The 18,419-nt window shown below is 45.3% G+C and overlaps 1 protein-coding gene across 4 annotated transcripts in view; it reads right to left on the bottom strand.

Moving 5' to 3' along the window:
- Nucleotides 1-18,419, bottom strand: part of LOC137435377 (serine/threonine-protein phosphatase 2A 56 kDa regulatory subunit epsilon isoform) — a 169,709-nt gene that overhangs the window by 90,924 nt on the left and 60,366 nt on the right. For all 4 annotated transcript variants that reach the window (XM_068129119.2, XM_068129117.2, XM_068129118.2 and 1 more), the window contains 2 exons: nt 10,928-11,124; nt 10,333-10,434 (listed from right to left, as the gene is read on the bottom strand). In XM_068129119.2, coding sequence (XP_067985220.2) covers nt 10,333-10,434; nt 10,928-11,124 — 299 coding nt within the window. The remainder of the gene's footprint in view (nt 1-10,332; nt 10,435-10,927; nt 11,125-18,419) is intronic.

The raw sequence follows: 18,419 nt of genomic DNA on the forward strand, positions 1-18,419 counted from the left end.
GCCGGTTGTGGAGACGCGGAGCTGCTGGCTGCTGTTCGCTTCGAGCCCGGAGCGTGAAGCCCTGACGTGCTGCTTCGAGCAACCCTGCCGTGTGGACCCGAGTGCGGAGAGTTGGCGGCCACTCGCTTCCAGCCCTGCCGTTCTGCACGGACCCTTCTCATCCCTCATCCATTCATTCCTGCCTGCAATTCCCCATTAGTGTACGTGAGTTTGTTCTGTTCGTCTTGTCCTGGGGATAAGTTAAGCTGTATAAGTTAAAGAATTGCACTGTGTCTTCTGTTCTTTTCCTGTATATTACTTTGATTTCTTTCCTTCCTTTGGTTTGTGTAAATAGTTAATAAATATCTGTTCCTCCTTATTCTTTGGTTTTCATTCTCGTCCGATTGCTTTCGTGATTTCTTGATTGAGTACCTGTGGCACGATTTTGGCCGAACCGCTTCGCAATCGGGTTAGTCTTTGCTAACGGCTCGGATTCCGGACTGCTAAACCGCTCGGCAAAATACCATCTTGTCCGGGATTTGAGCGGTACTTGTCTCCCTGTTTTGCGGAGGGATTGATAAAGGTATTCAGCTAATACCTGGACCAATAACCCTGATCAATCCCCCCAGCAAAGGAGCGTTACAAGTACCAGGATCGGCGACGGCCAGTATACAGGACAAGGGGCTAACCCCCCCTTGGTAAGGGGAGCGCCGTCGTCGGATTCCGTAACAATATATATTCTGTCCCACCGATATATATATATATATATATATACACACACACTACCGGTCAAAAGTTTTAGAACACCTCAATTTTTCCAGTTTTAATTGAAATTTAAGCTATTCCAGTCCAGTGAATAACCTGAAATGGTACAACGGTAAGCAGTAAACTAATCGAGGTTAAAAAAAAAAAAGTTTAGGTTAGCAAAAACGGGAAAATAATGTAAATTGCAAAGTTATATTGTAAAAAAAGGCCTTCTTCAGGGAACAAGTCATGGGTTAACAACTTACAGCTGTTCTGCAGTAATGTAAGTAAATTAAGCCTTGAAAGTTGCTGCAAACAATTCCTATAGGTGTCCCAACGTCTGCTGATTACTTGATTACAAACCCCCTCTCTGTATAAAAGTAGTATTGGAACAGACTGTTATTACACCCTCTGAAGCATCATTTGGACAATATTGCACTGCAGGAAGTAGTATATTGCTATCATAATGGCGAGAAAAAGGCAATTAACAAAGGAAGACAGACAGACCATTATAACCCTTAAAAGTGTAGGTCTTTCCTTTTGAGAAATTGCAAAGAAAGCCAAGGTGTCAGTGAGTACAGTTTCCTACACCATCAAAAGGTACATGGAAACTGGAGGAAACTCTGACAGGAAGAGGTCTGGCAGACCCAAAGCCACAACAGAATCAGAAAACAAGTTTCTGAGAGTCAACAGCTTGCGTGATAGGCGGCTCACAGGACAACCGCTCCAAGCACAGCTTAACACTGGTCGAAGTAAGCAAGTCTCAGTTTCAACTGTGAAGAGAAGACTTCAAGCTTCAGGTTTGACAGATCGAGTGGCAGTAAGAAAGCCATTGCTAAGATGGCAAAATAAGAAAAAGAGGCTTGCCTGGGCCACGAAGCACCGCCAGTGGACGACTGAAGACTGGAAGAAGGTCTTATGGACCGATGAATCAAATTTGAGATTTTTGGTTCATCATGCAGGGTTTTTGTACGCCATCGAGTAGGCGAAAGGATGGTTCCTCAGTGCGTGACACCAACTCTCAAACATCGAGGAGGAAACGTGATGGCCTGGGGCTCTTTTGCTGGATCTAGAGTCGGTGACTTGCACAGAGTGACTGGCACCCTGAACCAAAAAGGCTACCACAGCATTTTGCAGCACCATGCAATACGCTCTGGTATACGCCTAGTTGGTCAGGGGGTTCATCCTACAGCAAGATAATGACCCTAAATACACCTCCAGGCTATGTCAAAACTACCTTCGAGGAAAAGAACAAGACGCTAGGCTTCAAATCATGGAATGGCCAGCACAGTCTCCAGACTTTAACCCCATCGAGCTGGTTTGGGATGAACTGGACAGAAGGGTGAAAGCAAAGCAACCTACAAGTTGCTTTCGTGATTTCTTGATTGAGTACCTGTGGCACGATTTTGGCCGAACCGCTTCGCAATCGGGTTAGTCTTGAGATCTCGCGAGATCTTGGAGACGGCGGCAGGGATTTTCGAAGCTCCACACGGTCTCCACGTTTTTCGAAGTTAAGTCTGTTCACAATTGTATTTTGTCGAAACTGTATTTATATTTCGGTGTGTGAAGTTATTGTGTGCAACTTTGGTTGTTTCTCGGTGTTTATCTTTCATAAATTGATCGTCTGTTTGCCGTGTCGCGAGCAAGGCCTTGTACAGTGTGCACTGTACAACCTTGAGGCTTTGTTTTTCTCTCAGTGGTCCGTCGTTTGTGATCCAATAACTTTTGTTCTCTGTATTCCCAGTCTTTTCACCCATAGCCTACTTCCTTGTGTAAATCTCAACTCAAAAAAAAAAAAAAAACATTTCCTTCTCTGTTCTCATTCGTTTATTCATTCTTATTCGTTCGTTCGTTCTTCGACCACGTGTTTCTCCCCCATTTCCCCAGATAGTTTTCACTCATTAACCTTCAATGTTTACACTTTCCCCTCAAGTTATGTATTCCGTCATATTTTATAACACCTTTTTCTTCTTCTTCTTTAAAAGGCTGCTTTCGACTTGCTCACCAAATCAATTCATCCCAAAAAAAATATCCATCTCCTATAGTGCCTTTGTTCTACATTCCCTAAACTCTCCTGCACTCCATCCTCCATCCAGCGTCCTTAAACGTATTTTTAACTCGAAGGTCACAAGAAACTCATTTTGCAATAAATGTTCGTTTCCCATAAATCGTATACTTTCAAAAATCCAATCTCACCCCTCCCCTCCAAATCTTCCCCATAACCCCTCCCCTCCAAATCTTCCCCATCACCCCTCCCCTCCAAATCTTCCCCATCACCCATCCCTTTCAAATCTCCCCCCTTGCCCCCTCCCTCCTAAACTACTCCCTCACCCCTCCCCGCCAAGACGCCCCCTCGCCCCTCCCCTCCTAGACTCCTGCCTCACCCCTCCCCTCCAAATCTCCCCCATATCCCATCCCTTTCAAATCCCTCCCCTTGTCCCTTCCCTCCCAAACTCCCCCCTCACCCCTCCCCTTCAAATCTCCCCACCCTCATTGCTTCTCAATTTCCCCCCGCTCACTCCCCCTCCTCAAAGCGTCCTCCCCGCTTCTTCCCCCTTCAAACTCTCACCTCCATCTCCCCCAACCTTCTGCCTCGCTCTTCCCCCTCCTCAAATAACACCTCATTGTGGCTCACCCAATCACCATCAAACCTTTTGTCCGCCCCATCCTTCCCTTTCTCCGAGCTATTCTGAAATCTCTGACACACCTTCAACAGCTCTCCCTACCTCTTCCACCTCTTCCACATCTTACCCTACCCCTCCTCCCCCCTGTTCTGTATCTGATGCTCCCCCTTCCTCTTCATTAACAGTATGGACCTCAAACATCCGGGGCCTTCGTTCAAACTTAACTGATCTCTCCATACAGGTTGCTTCTGTCAAACCAGACGTGATCTGCTTAACAGAAACTTTCCTCCTTTATGATGTCTCTGATTCCATAGTATCTCTCCCGGGCTACTCCCTCCTCCGGTATGATAGACCTGAGCCTCGTCCTGGAGGCGGGGTTGCTATCTTTATCAAAAACTCTCTTCCTCACTCGCCCTGCACTGCACTCTCTCCACCTCACCCCCAGGAATACCTCTGGCTACGGCTTCCCCTTCGCTCCCACCTCTTGTTCTCATATGTGTGTTGTACCGTCCACCAAACAGTGATGACTCCATCTACATCTCGCTGTCTGATGATATGGACCAACTTCTATCTACTCATCCCAACTCTCTCTTCCTCATATGTGGTGATTTCAACTGTCATCATGCCAGTTGGCTGGGTGTGGGTACCTCTCTCACCAGCCATGGCTCCTCAGCAAAGGACTTCTGCGACTCACTGGGACTGACACAATCTGTCAATTTCCCGACCCGGATCTCAGTCAACGGAACATCTTCTCTTCTGGACTTGGTTATGACTAACTTCCCTGAAAATGTCTGCTGCTCTTCTTCTGCTCCGATCGGATCATCTGATCATGTCCTTGTTAAAGTGGACATCTCTCTGACCATCCTCAGGGAGCCTGCTCAGCGTCGACGAGTCTGGCATTTCACTCAGGCCAACTGGCACGGTCTTCAAGCAGCCATCAATCATCTGGACTGGTCTCCCATCTCTACCACCTCTGACATCAACTCATCCTGGGAATTCTTCCAAAGTAAATTGCTCTCTCTCATGCACAGATTTATCCCATCTCGTCTTCAGTTGTCATACCCTTCCTCCCGTCCATGGTACACGGAATCTTGTGGTGAGGCTGTTGCCCAGAAACAACTTGCCTTCGTCTCCTGGAAAGCAAATCCAACGGAAGGAAATCTCATTTCCTTTCACAAAGCCCGAAACAAGTGTGTGTCCACCCTCAGGAGAGCCAGGAAACAATATCTCTCCGTTCTCAAGACCGAACTCTCTTATCTGTCTCCCTCTTCCAAATCCTGGTGGCGTCTGGTCAAATCCGTTTCTGGTGTTTGTTCCCCCTCCATCCCCTCCCTTACCTCAAACGGCTACACAGCTGACTCCGCACGTGAAAAAGCTGAATGCCTCAACTCTGTGTTTGCCTCTAAATCTTGTGTCCCAAACCCATCCCTCTCTGTACCCACCATACCCAGTCGTACCCTGCTGCTCCTGGACTCCGTGTCCTTTCCTCCTGACAAGGTGGAAAAGTTTCTGTCAACCCTCGACTCTGATTCTGCAACTGGACCCGACGGCATCAGCCCACGGGTCCTAAAATCCTGCTCTGCTGCTCTATCTCACCCTCTCTCTGTTCTCTTCACCCTCTCTTTTGCTCAAGGTCAACTGCCATCTGCTTGGAAATCGGCCAACATCACCGCTTTGCACAAAAAAGGTGCAAAAACAGATCCTAGCAACTACAGACCAATCAGCCTTCTCCCAATTATCAGCAAAGTCATGGAATCCATCATTGCTTCTGATATGAAATCTTTCCTCTTCTCCAATGGCTTGATCTCTGATCATCAATTTGGTTTCAGACCAGGTCACTCTACTCTGGACATGCTGCTTCTGCTGTCTCAACAATGGATGGAGGTCCTCAATGCCAAACAGGAAATTAGAGCTGTCTCCCTCGACATATCACGTGCCTTCGACACGGTCTGGCACCCCGCTCTGCTCACCAAACTCTCCTCCTTTGGTATCCATGGAAATCTCCACGCATGGCTGGCGGACTTCCTCTCTAGTCGTCGTCAACGTGTGGCCCTGAATGGGTTTCTCTCATCTCCTCTTCCTGTTCAGGCTGGAGTTCCCCAAGGCAGTGTTCTGGGCCCCGTGCTTTTTCTGGTCTTCATCAATGATCTCTCTGACTCTCTCGAAAATCCTCTCTATCTCTTTGCTGATGACTCCACTCTCTGCCGCTCCATTCCTCTTCCCTCAGATCGGCAGTCTGCTGCCTCCTCACTCTCTGAAGACCTCGACAAAATCACAGACTGGTCAAACAAGTGGAACATGTCTTTCAATCCTGACAAATCTCACACTCTTACTATGTCTCTCCGAAAAGATCGACTGGACAACCCTCCCATCTACTTTCTCAACAATCCTCTCCAAGAAGTTCTGTCGCTCAAGATTTTGGGTCTCACTATCTGCCATGATCTTTCTTGGGAAAACCACATTTCCAAGCTGGCCTCCAAAGCCAGTCGCCGACTGGGCATCCTCCGTCGTGCGAAGTCCTTCCTCGGCACACCTGAGCTCCTCACCACATACAAGGCTTTCATCCGCAGCTCAATGGAATACTGTTCTCCCCTATGGGCCGGTGCTCCTGCCTCACACCTAGCTCGGCTTCACGCTGTTGAAACCAAAGCTTTCAGAATTATTGGAATCTCCCGCGATGAAGCTATCTCTGAGGGCCTTTCACTCACTCACCGCAGGCAGGTAGGTGGTCTTTCTGTCTTCTACCGACTCCTCTCCGGCCTTGCACCCCCAGCTCTCTCTGTGCTCTGTCCCCCAAATATTCCTACAGGTCGCACAAGATCTGCCAGCAACCCTCTGATGGTTAAACTGCCGAAATCTCGGCTCTCCGCTCACCTTCACTCTTTCATTCCTCTTTTCTCCTGCCTCTGGAACAAACTCCCTCACTCCCTTCAATCCCACTCCTCCCTCCAGGTCTTTAAAACAGCTGTTCACCACCATCTCTTATCTTCCCCCATCCAAAACCTTGATCTTTTCTACCCCCGCTAATTCACCCCAGATCCACCTTGTTTGAAATTCCAACTTCTTTCCTGGAAGTCCTGGCAGTGTCCATATGTTTTATACCTCTCCCACTGCCCCCTTCCCACGCCCCCCCCCCCCCCCAAAGCCCTCGCCCTCTCTCAGATCTCTCGATGTCTCCATGTCTCTCGGTCCCTGCTCTCAAATGTTGTGTTTGTGTCCTTCCCCCTCTCTCCCCATCTTGTCTACCGCTCCCTATGTTATATGTTTTATGTGTCGGTTTGTCTTTCTGTGTGATTAATGTTCGCTCTTTCACGAGCCTCGATATTGTATACAAAAAAAAAAAAAAAAAAAAAAAAAAAAAAAAGTGCAACACATTTGTGGGAACTTCTGCAGCAGTGTTGGGAAGAACTTCCCGAACAATATTTGATTTCCATTGTAGAAAGAATGCCACGAGTGTGTTCGCCGGTTATATCTGCAAAAGGTGACTACTTTGCTGAGTCAAAAATTTAAATTAAATTTTGTTAAACAAGATGATTCTATGATTTCTTTTTTTATCTCCAATTGTCTATTTGTTCTATGCTTAATTTCAGAGTAGATTGGGACATTACACTACGTAAATTTCAATAAAAACTGGAAAAATTAAGGTGTTCTAAAACTTTTGACCGGGTGTGTGCGTGTGTGTGTGTGTGTGTGTGTGTGTGTGTGTGTGTGTGTGTGTGTGTGTATGTATGTATATATATATATATATATATATATATATATATATATATATATATATATATATATATATATATATATATATATATATATATATATATATATATATATATATATATATATATATATATATACAGTGGGGAGAACAAGTATTTGATACACTGCCGATTTTGCAGGTTTTCCCACTTACAAAGCACGTCAAGGTCTGTAATATTTATCATAGGTACACTTCAACTGTGGAAGACGGAATCTAAAACAAAAATCCTGAAAATCACATTGTATGATTTTTAAGTAATTAATTTGCATTTTATTGCATGAAATAAGTATTTGATACATCAGAAAAACAGAACTTCATATTTGGTACAGAAACCTTTGTTTGCAATTACAGAGATCAGACGTTTCCTGTAGTTCTTAACCAGGTTTGCACACACTGCAGCAGGGATTTTGGCCCACTCCTCCATACAGATCTTCACCAGATCCTTCAGGTTTCGGGGCTGTCGCTGCGCAACACAGACTTTCAGCTCCCTCCAAAGATTTTCTATTGGGTTCAGGTCTGGAGACTGGCTAGGCCACTCCAGGACCTTGAGATGCTTCGTACGGAGCCACTCCTTAGTTGCCCTGGCTGTGTGTTTCGGGTCGTTGTCATGCTGGAAGACCCAGCCACGCCCCATCTTCAATGCTCTTATTGAGGGAAGGAGATTGTTGGCCAAGATCTCGCGATACATGGCCCCATCCATCCTCCCCTCAATACGGTGCAGTCGTCCTGTCCCCTTTGCAGAAAAGCATCCCCAAAGAATGATGTTTCCACCTCCATGCTTCACGGTTGGGATGGTGTTCTTGGGGTTGTACTCATCCTTCTTCTTCCTCCAAACACGGCGAGTGGAGTTTAAACCAAAAAGCTCTATTTTGGTCTCATCAGACCACATGACCTTCTCCCATTCCTCCTCTGGATCATCCAGATGGTCATTGGCAAACTTCAGACGGGCCTGGACATGCGCTGGCTTGAGCAGAGGGACCTTGCGTGCGCTGCAGGATTTTAATCCATGACGGCGTAGTGTGTTACTTATGGTTTTCTTTGATACTGTGGTCCCAGCTCTCTTCAGGTCATTGACCAGGTCCTGCCGTGTAGTTCTGGGCTGATCCCTCACCTTTCTCATGATCATTGAGGCTCCACGAGGTGAGATCTTGCATGGAGCCCCAGACCGAGGGAGATTGACTGTCATCTTGAACTTCTTCCATTTTCTAATAATTGCGCCAACAGTTGTTGCCTTCTCACCAAGCTGCTTGCCTATTGTCCTGTAGCCCATCCCAGCCTTGTGCAAGTCTACAAATTTGTCCCTGATGTCCTTAGACAGCTCTCTGGTCTTGCCCATTGTGGAGAGGTTGGAGTCTGATTGAGTGTGGACAGGTCTGGAGACGGCTTTGCGGTCGGTCTTTGCGGTCTTTGTGGTCGGAGACGGTCTGGAGACGTCTTTTATGCAGATAACGAGTTCAAACAGGTGCAGTTAATACAGGTAATGAGTGGAGAATGGGAGGGCTTCTTAAAGAAAAAACTAACAGGTCTGTGAGAGCCGGAATTCTTACTGGTTGGTAGGTGATCAAATACTTATTTCATGCAATAAAATGCAAATTAATTACTTAAAAATCATACAATGTGATTTTCAGGATTTTTGTTTTAGATTCCGTCTTCCACAGTTGAAGTGTACCTATGATAAAAATTACAGACCTTTACGTGCTTTGTAAGTGGGAAAACCTGCAAAATCGGCAGTGTATCAAATACTTGTTCTCCCCACTGTATATATATATATATATATATAGTTGCGGTTTTGTGTTTTACAAATAAAGGTTAATTTCCCCTCGTAGTTTAGTTACACTACAACATGTAGCCTCACGATAGTTCAGTTATTTCATAGTAAATGTAAGCGTCGTCCTTTTCCTGTGTTAGTTTTGCGTTGAGTAGAATAATGAGAGTTAGGTCTCCTTCCAATGCTTATGCTGCCTCGATGCTTTGGCTTTGGCGCGAAATGCCACGAGGCAGGCCTGGACACATCAATCAAGGGCGAAAGAAGGCGGGGAAGGAGTGACGGTAAGCACGAGCCGCCAATCAGGGCTCGAGGGGAGTGGCTTACCACTGCGGCAAAAGGCGTGGTTTGGAGCATTCGATGCGAGATAGGACGGGGCCAATATAGCCCTGTGCCCGGAGCCCCCCCTCCCCCCCCCCCCCCATGTCAGTTATGAGGGGAGATGCGCTGAGACAGGTTGTGAGCCGGGGTCCTCTGTTGAATTAAGTTATGAGAAGGGATGCGCGGTGTTCAATTACAAGTTATGAGCTCGGGTGAAACGCGCATGAGTTACAAGTTGAGTTCTCGGTTGAGCTTGAGTCAGATCCTCCGTTGAGTTACGAGAGTGAGAGCGCGCAGTTGTATTAATCGCGCTGTGAAAGACAGCCGTGCCGGGCTACAGAGATGCGCGTATATTTTCCCGCCTGCCTGCCTTTACCAAGCCACGCGCTGCGAGGATCCTTCCCGCCTGCCTGTCTTCACCGGGGAACGTGCGGCGACCGCCAGAGGGCCACGCCGAGTGAGTTGTTCCTGGACGACCAAGGCCGGCGCGTTCAGCGCATGAACAATTCCTCCTTCATCCCCCTGAGTGTGTGAATGGGCCCATTGTCTGGGACAATAAGTAAGACTGTTTAAGGCTGCCCTGTGTCTCTGCTTCTTCTACCAATCATTGTAAATAATAATTAAACCTGTTATTTCTTTGATTCGATCGCTTTTGTCTCTCCATCATTGCCGAAGCATGGTACGAATTATATCGCTCTGATCGGGTTCCAATAACAAGGCAACAGCACGGACCACGTGGTACGCCATCCGCTCGGACGTACTCAAATTACGCGTGGTTCGTGCGAGGCTTGATCCCCGCTTCCGCGGCGGCGTGGGTACTTAGGTACGTGCGAAAATTGTCCCGAAACCCTGTCCCGCGTCTGACCGGAAGTGGCGACTCAGTCTCGCGGTTACGAAGACCCCAGGAGAACAAGGGGCTTAATCTCCCCTTGGTAAGGGAACGGGGTCACGCAAAACCGTAACAATATATATATATATATATATATATATATATATATATATATATATATATATAATATATATAAAATATATAAAATATTATATATATATACAAAAAAAAAAAGAAAAAAAAAAAGTCGACAACAAAATGAAATATTCCCATACAAGTGGGAAAAAGTCTCGGTGTTCGGAAAGATGTTAACCACCTGAAGGTGGGGCCAGGAGGCTTCCAGTGTTGGCTCATCTTCCTCTGGATCAAATTCAGGATTTTCACTTGGTGGCAGTGTTCGAAAGATGTTGCATGCAACCTGCAACATACACAGGTATGATCAAACAAAAGGCATGTTACAATACTTCGTGAATTTTAAGAAAAATAAAAACTCAAAACAAAAGATTGCACATCGAAAATTGGATAACCTTACAAGCCCTCAAGATCCTTTAATACCAAATCTTGAGATCAACAAAACCAGCTTTTATACTAAGTACACACTTACTCAACTTAACAGGGGAGCACAAAAACAAAAAAGTCAATTCGACACCTACAACTGCATTTTCATCACTAATGAAGGTAGCATTGCTGCAGTGTTAGCGCAGGTGCAACGCCGCACTTTCGCTGCAGGATGTGGCAATTAGTCTGAAAATCTCTGTTACTTCTAAGAAGGTTAGCAAACTAATTGCACAGCCCCATTGTCTGGGTCACCAGAGATTCTGGGTGATGGGCGGGGGTTGAGGGTAATGGTGACAGACATAGAAAAATGAGAAAACAGAATTCTCACTGCTGTTTTCGCCGAGTCATCTCACCATGCGCACAATGTCAGGGTAGATCGCTTCTGTTAGAATGCCTCGAGTAGTTGACATGTAGTCAACCAACTCATTGAGTGCTGCCCGCTTAACTTCTTTGCCCTTGAGATCCAACACAGAGTCCATGAAATCAAACATTATACAGCACTGATGCAGCTTCTTGCTGAAAAGCTCCTGTTGCTCTGCAGCTGGAACGTCTAAAACGAGCACACGGGGAGGCAGAAATAAAATAACCGAATGAAGCAAGCTGGCAAAATGCCTCAAATCAATTACACTCAAGCAGGCCCATATGGTTCCCAATGTGAACACATTTGTTTTTCTTGAAACCTGTTGACAAAAGTTTTGTAATGTGCAGGATTTTATGACAGTTAAATGTAATAATGCATGACAAGGAGGGATGAAAAAAATTCAATCACGACCAAAAATTAAAAAATTGGGATGAGAAATTGGAAAATTTAATCTACGCCTCTCTCCCCAACATTATTACTGGGTAGCCAGTAGCCTTCCGGTGTATGTATGTATGTATGTATGTATGTATGTATGTATGTATGTACGAGGTGTGTTCAAAAAGTATGCGACCTTAATTTGTCGTGCGTAAACAAATGAAGCTAGGGAGGCGCTGATTGGTGCACGTATGTAGGCGATCCTAATGCGCACGCGTGAATTTTTTCCCACCTGCAGAAGCTGTCATTCGACGGCAGACCGCCGATGAGTGAGGAAGTGTAAGTGAGCGCTGTCGGATTTTCGTTTTTGACAAAATGACGGAAAAACTTGAACAACGCTACTGCATCAAATTTTGTGTAAAGCTTGGCGATTCCCAAGTGGAAACGATCCGCAAGATTCAACAGGCCTTCGGGGACGAAGCAATGAACACCACACAGATAAAGGAGTGGTACAACCGCTTCAAAGATGGCCGCACATCAGTGGAGAGTGAAGCACGTTCAGGTAGGCCCTCAACATCCCGAAATGAGATCGTCATTGACCAATTGAGGACCCTGGTGATGCAGGATCGTCGAATCACGATCAGAGAACTTGCAGATGAGGTGGGCGTCAGCATTGGACCCGTTCATTCCATTATGAAGGAGGATTTGGGCTTCAGGAGAATCTCAGCGAAGTTCGTACCAAAGCTGCTAACGATTGAGCAGAAGCAACTCCGTTTGGAGATCGCACAGGACATGCTGGAGACTGTGAACAGCGATCCCAGCTTCCTCAACACAGTGATCACTGGCGATGAGTCCTGGGTTTATGGGTACGACCCAGAAACCAAGTTGCAGTCATCACAATGGAAGCATCCAACATCCCCGAGGCCAAAAAAAGCAAGGCAGGTCCGCAGCAATGTCAAAGTCATGCTGACCGTCTTCTTCGACTCCAGTGGCGTGGTTCATCACGAGTACGCACCACACGGCACAACCATCACCAAGGAGTATTACCAAGAGGTTCTGCGTCGCCTTCGTGACGCTGAACGACGCAAACGGCCGGACCTGTGGGCAGCGGGCAATTGGCAGCTCCATCACGATAACGCACCCGCCCATTCTTCACATTTGATAGAGTTTCTTGGCCAAACACAACACACCTGTGCTTCGTCAGGCTCCCTACTCTCCCGACATGGCTCCGTGTGACTTCTGGCTTTTCTCCAAGCGGAAAATGTCCCTGAAAGGGACCAGATTTCAGTCCAGAGAAGACATCATGTGGAATGCGACGGAACAGCTGCGCGCCATCCCAAAAGAGGCGTTTCAGCGCTGCTTCCGACAGTGGCAGAACCGTTGGGAGAAGTGTGTGGCAGCCCAAGGGGACTACTTTGAAGGAGATTAGTGCAAGTTTGTTGTATCTGGATGCGAGTATTTTTTATGAACAAAGGTCGGATACTTTTTGAACACACCTCGTATGTATGTATGTATGTGTGTATGTATGTATGTATGTATGTATGTATGTATGTATGTATGTATGTATGTATGTATGCATGTCCTCACAAACGACCACCAATCAGAGCTGAGGATCTGGTCACATGACAGGGGAACAAGTATTTAGTGAACATTACAGTTGTATATTTTACTAAAAGGAAATATAATAACCTTCTGTGGAACATTTTGGGGTCCCAACAGGTGTCATAAAGTAAGTAGGAGGTTTCAGAAATTCCTTAATACAATTACGATTTTGAAATGCAAATCGACACAGACCTTGCTCCCAAATCCGGAAGTGAACAGAGGACAATGGTTCACTGGTTTGATAATATCTCAATACAATCGTGATTTAAAATTGTATTTTGATATATTAATATTACAGTATTAGACCCTGGTGTTGGGCTAGCGGCTAGGGTGCCGGCTTAGGATCCAAGGATCCTGGGTTCGAATCCCGGTCGATTGCTGAATTATCGCCAGGGGGGTTGACTCAGCCTGTCATCCTTCCGAGGTCGGCTAATTGAGTACCAGTTCACTGGTAATTCCCTGTTTGTCGTTAAAGGCGGCAAAAAGGGTTGGCGTCAGGAAGGGCATCCGGCCGTAAAACATTGCTTCAAAAAGGGGACCGAAAAACAACAACAACCACGGTTCCCGAAAAAGGCCAACCCCCGCTTTGCGGGGAAAAATGGCCTCTAAAGGTGGTTAATATTACAGTATTAATTTATGATTGTAATTATAAATGATGCTGTTTGGAATGAAAATAGAGATATTGGGTTTAAAGCAGAATGAAGAAATGACGTAAGGGTTTCTATCCATGACATTCGCGGATTCCCCATTTGCAGATTCGTCATCGACTGGATATAGCAACATTCAGAATGGGTACGTTTTTGTGCATGCTCTTCACGAACCTGCTGTCAATGCCGGACATTCGACTGAAGGTGGCACAAGAATGTGAAATTTATTGAAAATAACGTAATGCTTACATTATTTGCTAACTGCTAACTGGTATCCCCATCCAGGTCATTCTATCCTCTTCAACTAAAGTATCAAACAAGCCTGGCTATGCCGTTGTTAGACGATTGGTCTTGTTTTGTTTTTTTAAGTGAAGAAGCCATGTATCCTGTCAGTTTAACTTGTGATACACCAACGTTCGTTAATGTGGGAGAATTTGGGGGGGGGGGGAAATCGACATTAAAAAACGACCCAAAAGTACATTAATGGATAGTACTGCAGCTAGCACTGGGAAGCCACAAAGGTGAACTGTAGTGCCCGAGATACCAAGCGTCTTAGTAAAACAAATATTTGTTGACAACCATTATTGCCAAACACAGGTTTTCAGTATTTATTTTTTTTATGCAAGGTCTACGGCTTGCAATGGGGCTCCCACACAAACACATGGACATACTGACGAACCAAACACTTAACACAGCCACTGAGCTTGGAGGAAGTGCCATCACTTCCTGGGATACTCTGGGTACCAGCAACGTCAAAACAATGGCGCCGCGTTTCTCACCACACTCAGCTGGACATTTCCTCCGGAGGAATTCCTTCCTCCCCATGGATGCCAACCGATGGGGATTGTCTGTGCTCTATCTTTTTTAAATGCTGAGCATCAAGCAGGGAAGCAGCACATACCATTTTAAAATCTTTGGTATGACTTGGCCGGGGTTTGAACCATCGACCTCCCAGACCACAATAACCATTACACATGGCATTCTTCTGGTTAAACTAAATTAAAGTAACAAAAACCTAAATCAAGGATGGGTGATGGAATTTGCTGGGCCATGAAAAACCAGCAAACAACAATAATCCCGTGATGAAATGGCACAGAAAGCACCGCCCACCTAACTCAAAATACCCTTGAGGGATTGGATGGTAAATGATAATGATAGCATGGGAGGGCAATATAACAACAGTAGCAACTGAAATAGCAGCAACTAGAACAGCAGCAGCAACTAGAACAGCAGCAGCAACTAGAACAGCAGCAGCAATTAGAACAGCACTGGGTAGAGCGAATTCCTCCGCCAGGCTGAACCATTTACGTTTTGTACCCCACTGATGGCCTAGATCTAGACCCAGACCTGAACCAAATTATAATCAGCTTCTACGCGTCACCGAACAACTCATCCTCTTGGTCTTGTTAAAATTCGACTACACCGTATCGAGATATCATGCTATAAATCGTTTTTGGCCCCATCTCTCAATGGTGAAGAATCACTTAAAACATTCTATTATGCGGATCTTCACCAAAATCTTATAGTTTAGTCCTTATCACACACCAAACCTGTCCACAAAGTTTCATCCAAATCCATCCACAACTTTTTATGATACCAAGCTTAAAGGCAGAGACAAGGGTGAAAACATAAACCTTTGGTGGCAGAGGTAACAGCGGCAGCACCAACAATGCCATAAATGGTTGGGTTTGAAGCGTCGCCTACCGGAGTGCCGAGCATGGCGATCGCTTTGAAAAAAAAACAAAAAAAAAACTGCTTTTGACTCAGCCAAACGGAATAAATTGGGGGAGTTGGGAGTAAATTATATCATATGGTGTAGACAGAATTGTAACACCTTTTTAACTAGAAGGGCACTCAGTAGAGTGCATACCTCTGCCACGCAATGGCTGATCTAGTAGAACATGTTAGGCCCAATAAACCTTTAAAATATCATGCTATATATAGTCTTCTCCCCCATCTCTCAATGGGGAAGAAGAATCACTTTAAAAACAAAAGAACTATTGCATCCAGATACAGATTTGGATCCTCACCAAAATCACATCAAATCATTGTCATACACCAGAGTCCACCAAGTTTCATCCAAATCCGTCCACAACTTATTGAGATATCATGGTATCGTTTTTGGGCCTCTCTCAATGGTGAAGAATTGCTTTTAAAATTATAGTACCCGGATCTTCATCAAAATTCAATCATTTAGTCCTCATCACACAACCAACCTGTCAACCAAGTTTCATCCAAATCCGTCCACAATTTTTTAAGATATCCTGCACACAAACAAACAAACAAAGAAACAGGGGAGAAAACATAACCTCTGCCCACCTTTGTTGACGGAAGCAATTATGTCAACAAAGTTTGGTGATTATGCACAAAGTGGTAAGGGAGGGAGAGTGGGTGAGAGAGAGGGAGCAAGAAAGGAGAAGAGATAGGAAAGCAGACACCATCCTTTTACTTCTATCGATAAGCAGAGTAAAGTAAAAGAAAGATGTGAGAAGATAATTTAGAATCAAAGAAGCCACTGACAAAAAAAAAGTTCAAATACTTTTTTTGGGAAAAGGTTCAAAAAAATTACATGCAAACTTTTGGCAGACAACATAAACATAATTTCCCTTGGTTCAAAAATACAATTGTGAAAATAAAAAGTCAACAAATCTCACAAAAGTAATCAGGAATCATAAATAATACTGTACAAACGCACTTCAAATTTACGATGCAACGCTAGTCTCCAGGAGGGCAAATGTCATTCTTCACCTGTGGAAAAGATCATCAATGGGTGTTGGAGTAGAAATTGAGGAGAGCACGTGGTAAATGAGGTACAGCTGATGGCTTTCTATGAGAAAGGTCAAACCCTCTAAATGTCAGCCGCACCTCGTTTTCCATGGTATGGTGGTAACATACACTCATCAACTTTTAGTTAATTCCGTATGCAGCTTGTACTGCTGGTTTGCGTCAATGCCAGGAGCGTGGCTGTGTCGCTGATGCAGTGACATACCCCCCCCTCCCCCCCAATCCCCCTCCCACTCCCACCACCCTCGGTAGGTTAAAGCTGGAATTTGGAATCTATTCAGGGTGGCTACTCTTCATGTAGGACACCGTGAGATCCTCAACGTCCAACAACGAATGCCGGCAGGTCACCCAGTTTAACATCCATCTGAGGGACGTCACACACATTGATGAATCACCCTGCCTGTGAAACACCGGGATGATAGTTTATAGCTGGGTCGGGATTCAAACTCAGACTAGATCGCTGAGAGGTGAGTGGGCATACCTGCAGTTGATATTACTCTGCTATTTCGATTTTGACCTCGACCTTTATTTCTAAAAGGTAGAGCGATGTATGCGAGAGCGAAAGTAGCAAGAAAGATGTCAATCAATTTCTTATATAGTGCTCTAATTTAGAATCAAAATGTCAGGGCTTTACCAAGAAGGAAGAGGTCGGAAAATTGAAAATTAAGAACAAGCAAGTGTAAAGAGATGAAATTTAAGGGGAGTTTAAAAACAATAATTGATGAGGCTCTGAGAATTTAAAAGGTAACGAGTACCAGTTCAGAAGCAGATTGATCTGAAGAATGCTCGATCGCCAGGTCTTCCAAAGATCTTTCCAAAGAAATAAAAATAAAAATAAGGTGAGAGTGTGTTACGAGGTCTGGAATGAAGGCAGGATTCAACTTGTGATTGCTTTTCAAGTTTGAACCTTATCAGCCAGCACGATTATAAAATGTGTGTTGGCATGCTGGGAGCTACGAGAGAACCTCCAGGATTGGAATGATGCTATCAAATTGACAAGCTTGCACAACGAGCCCTGACTGCCATATTCTGGAGGGGTTAATGGCTTCAGAGAAATAACAATTCAGCCCACTAACAGCGACGTTGCAGTAATCCAACTGGACGTCAGGTGAGCACCAATCAGTTTTGGGAGTCCTCCGATTTGAGCACAAGCGGCTTCGCACGTTTCAACCCTCGGATATCACATCATAGATATTGAAATTTGAAATAAACTTTCCTCGCAAAATGTAGACTTAAACTCTGGCAAAAGGTAATTAAAAAGAAAAGGGCGTCTTGTAACAATATTGGTTTTGACAAAACGAGCAAAAAGGTCAACAATGTGTCATTTAATGCTATGTGTCACTCACTAAAGCCACATTTGCTACCATGCGTCTCTTTTAATGGTATGCATCTTGAATTAAACTATATGTCTCTCACTCTCGGCCATGATCTCTCTTGGGCAAGCCACATTTCAACGTTGGCCTCCAAAGAGAAATGCCAACTGGGCATCCTCTGTCATGCATAGTCCCTCCTTGGCACACCTGAGCTACTATCCTCCAACAAGGCTTTCATCTGCAGCTTGACAGAGTACTGTTCTCCCCTGTGGGCTGGCTCCCCGCCACACACCTTGCTCAGCTTGATGCCATGGAAACCAAGGCCTTCAAGGTCAATGGAATCTCTCGCAATGAAGCAGAGTCCATGGACCTGCTACTTCCACATCCCAAACAGGTCGATGGACTCTGTCTTCTGCCACATTTCTGGCCGTGCACTGACTGCCCTCTCCCTTCTCAGTCCCCATCCCACCCCCCCCTCCCCTCGCAAGTATCTGCAGGCCAAACGTGGTACACAAGCAACCCACTCCTAGTGAAACTGCCTAAATCCAGAACCACAACTCACCTCCACTCATTCATTCCTCGTTTTCCACACTCTCATTCTTCCCTCCAGGTCTTGAAGTCAGCTATTCACCATCATCTCGAGTCATCCCCACCCCTCATCCAAAACCATGATCTTTTCTACATCCGTCAAAAGCTCAAAACACCACCTACCCCTCCCAAAACATTTGCTTGTGTATACATCTTGTTCACTCCTTGCGTTATC

This window comes from Myxine glutinosa, chromosome 9 (genome assembly GCF_964187855.1).
Source record: "Myxine glutinosa chromosome 9, kmMyxGlut1.1, whole genome shotgun sequence".
Lineage (NCBI taxonomy): Eukaryota > Metazoa > Chordata > Myxini > Myxiniformes > Myxinidae > Myxine > Myxine glutinosa.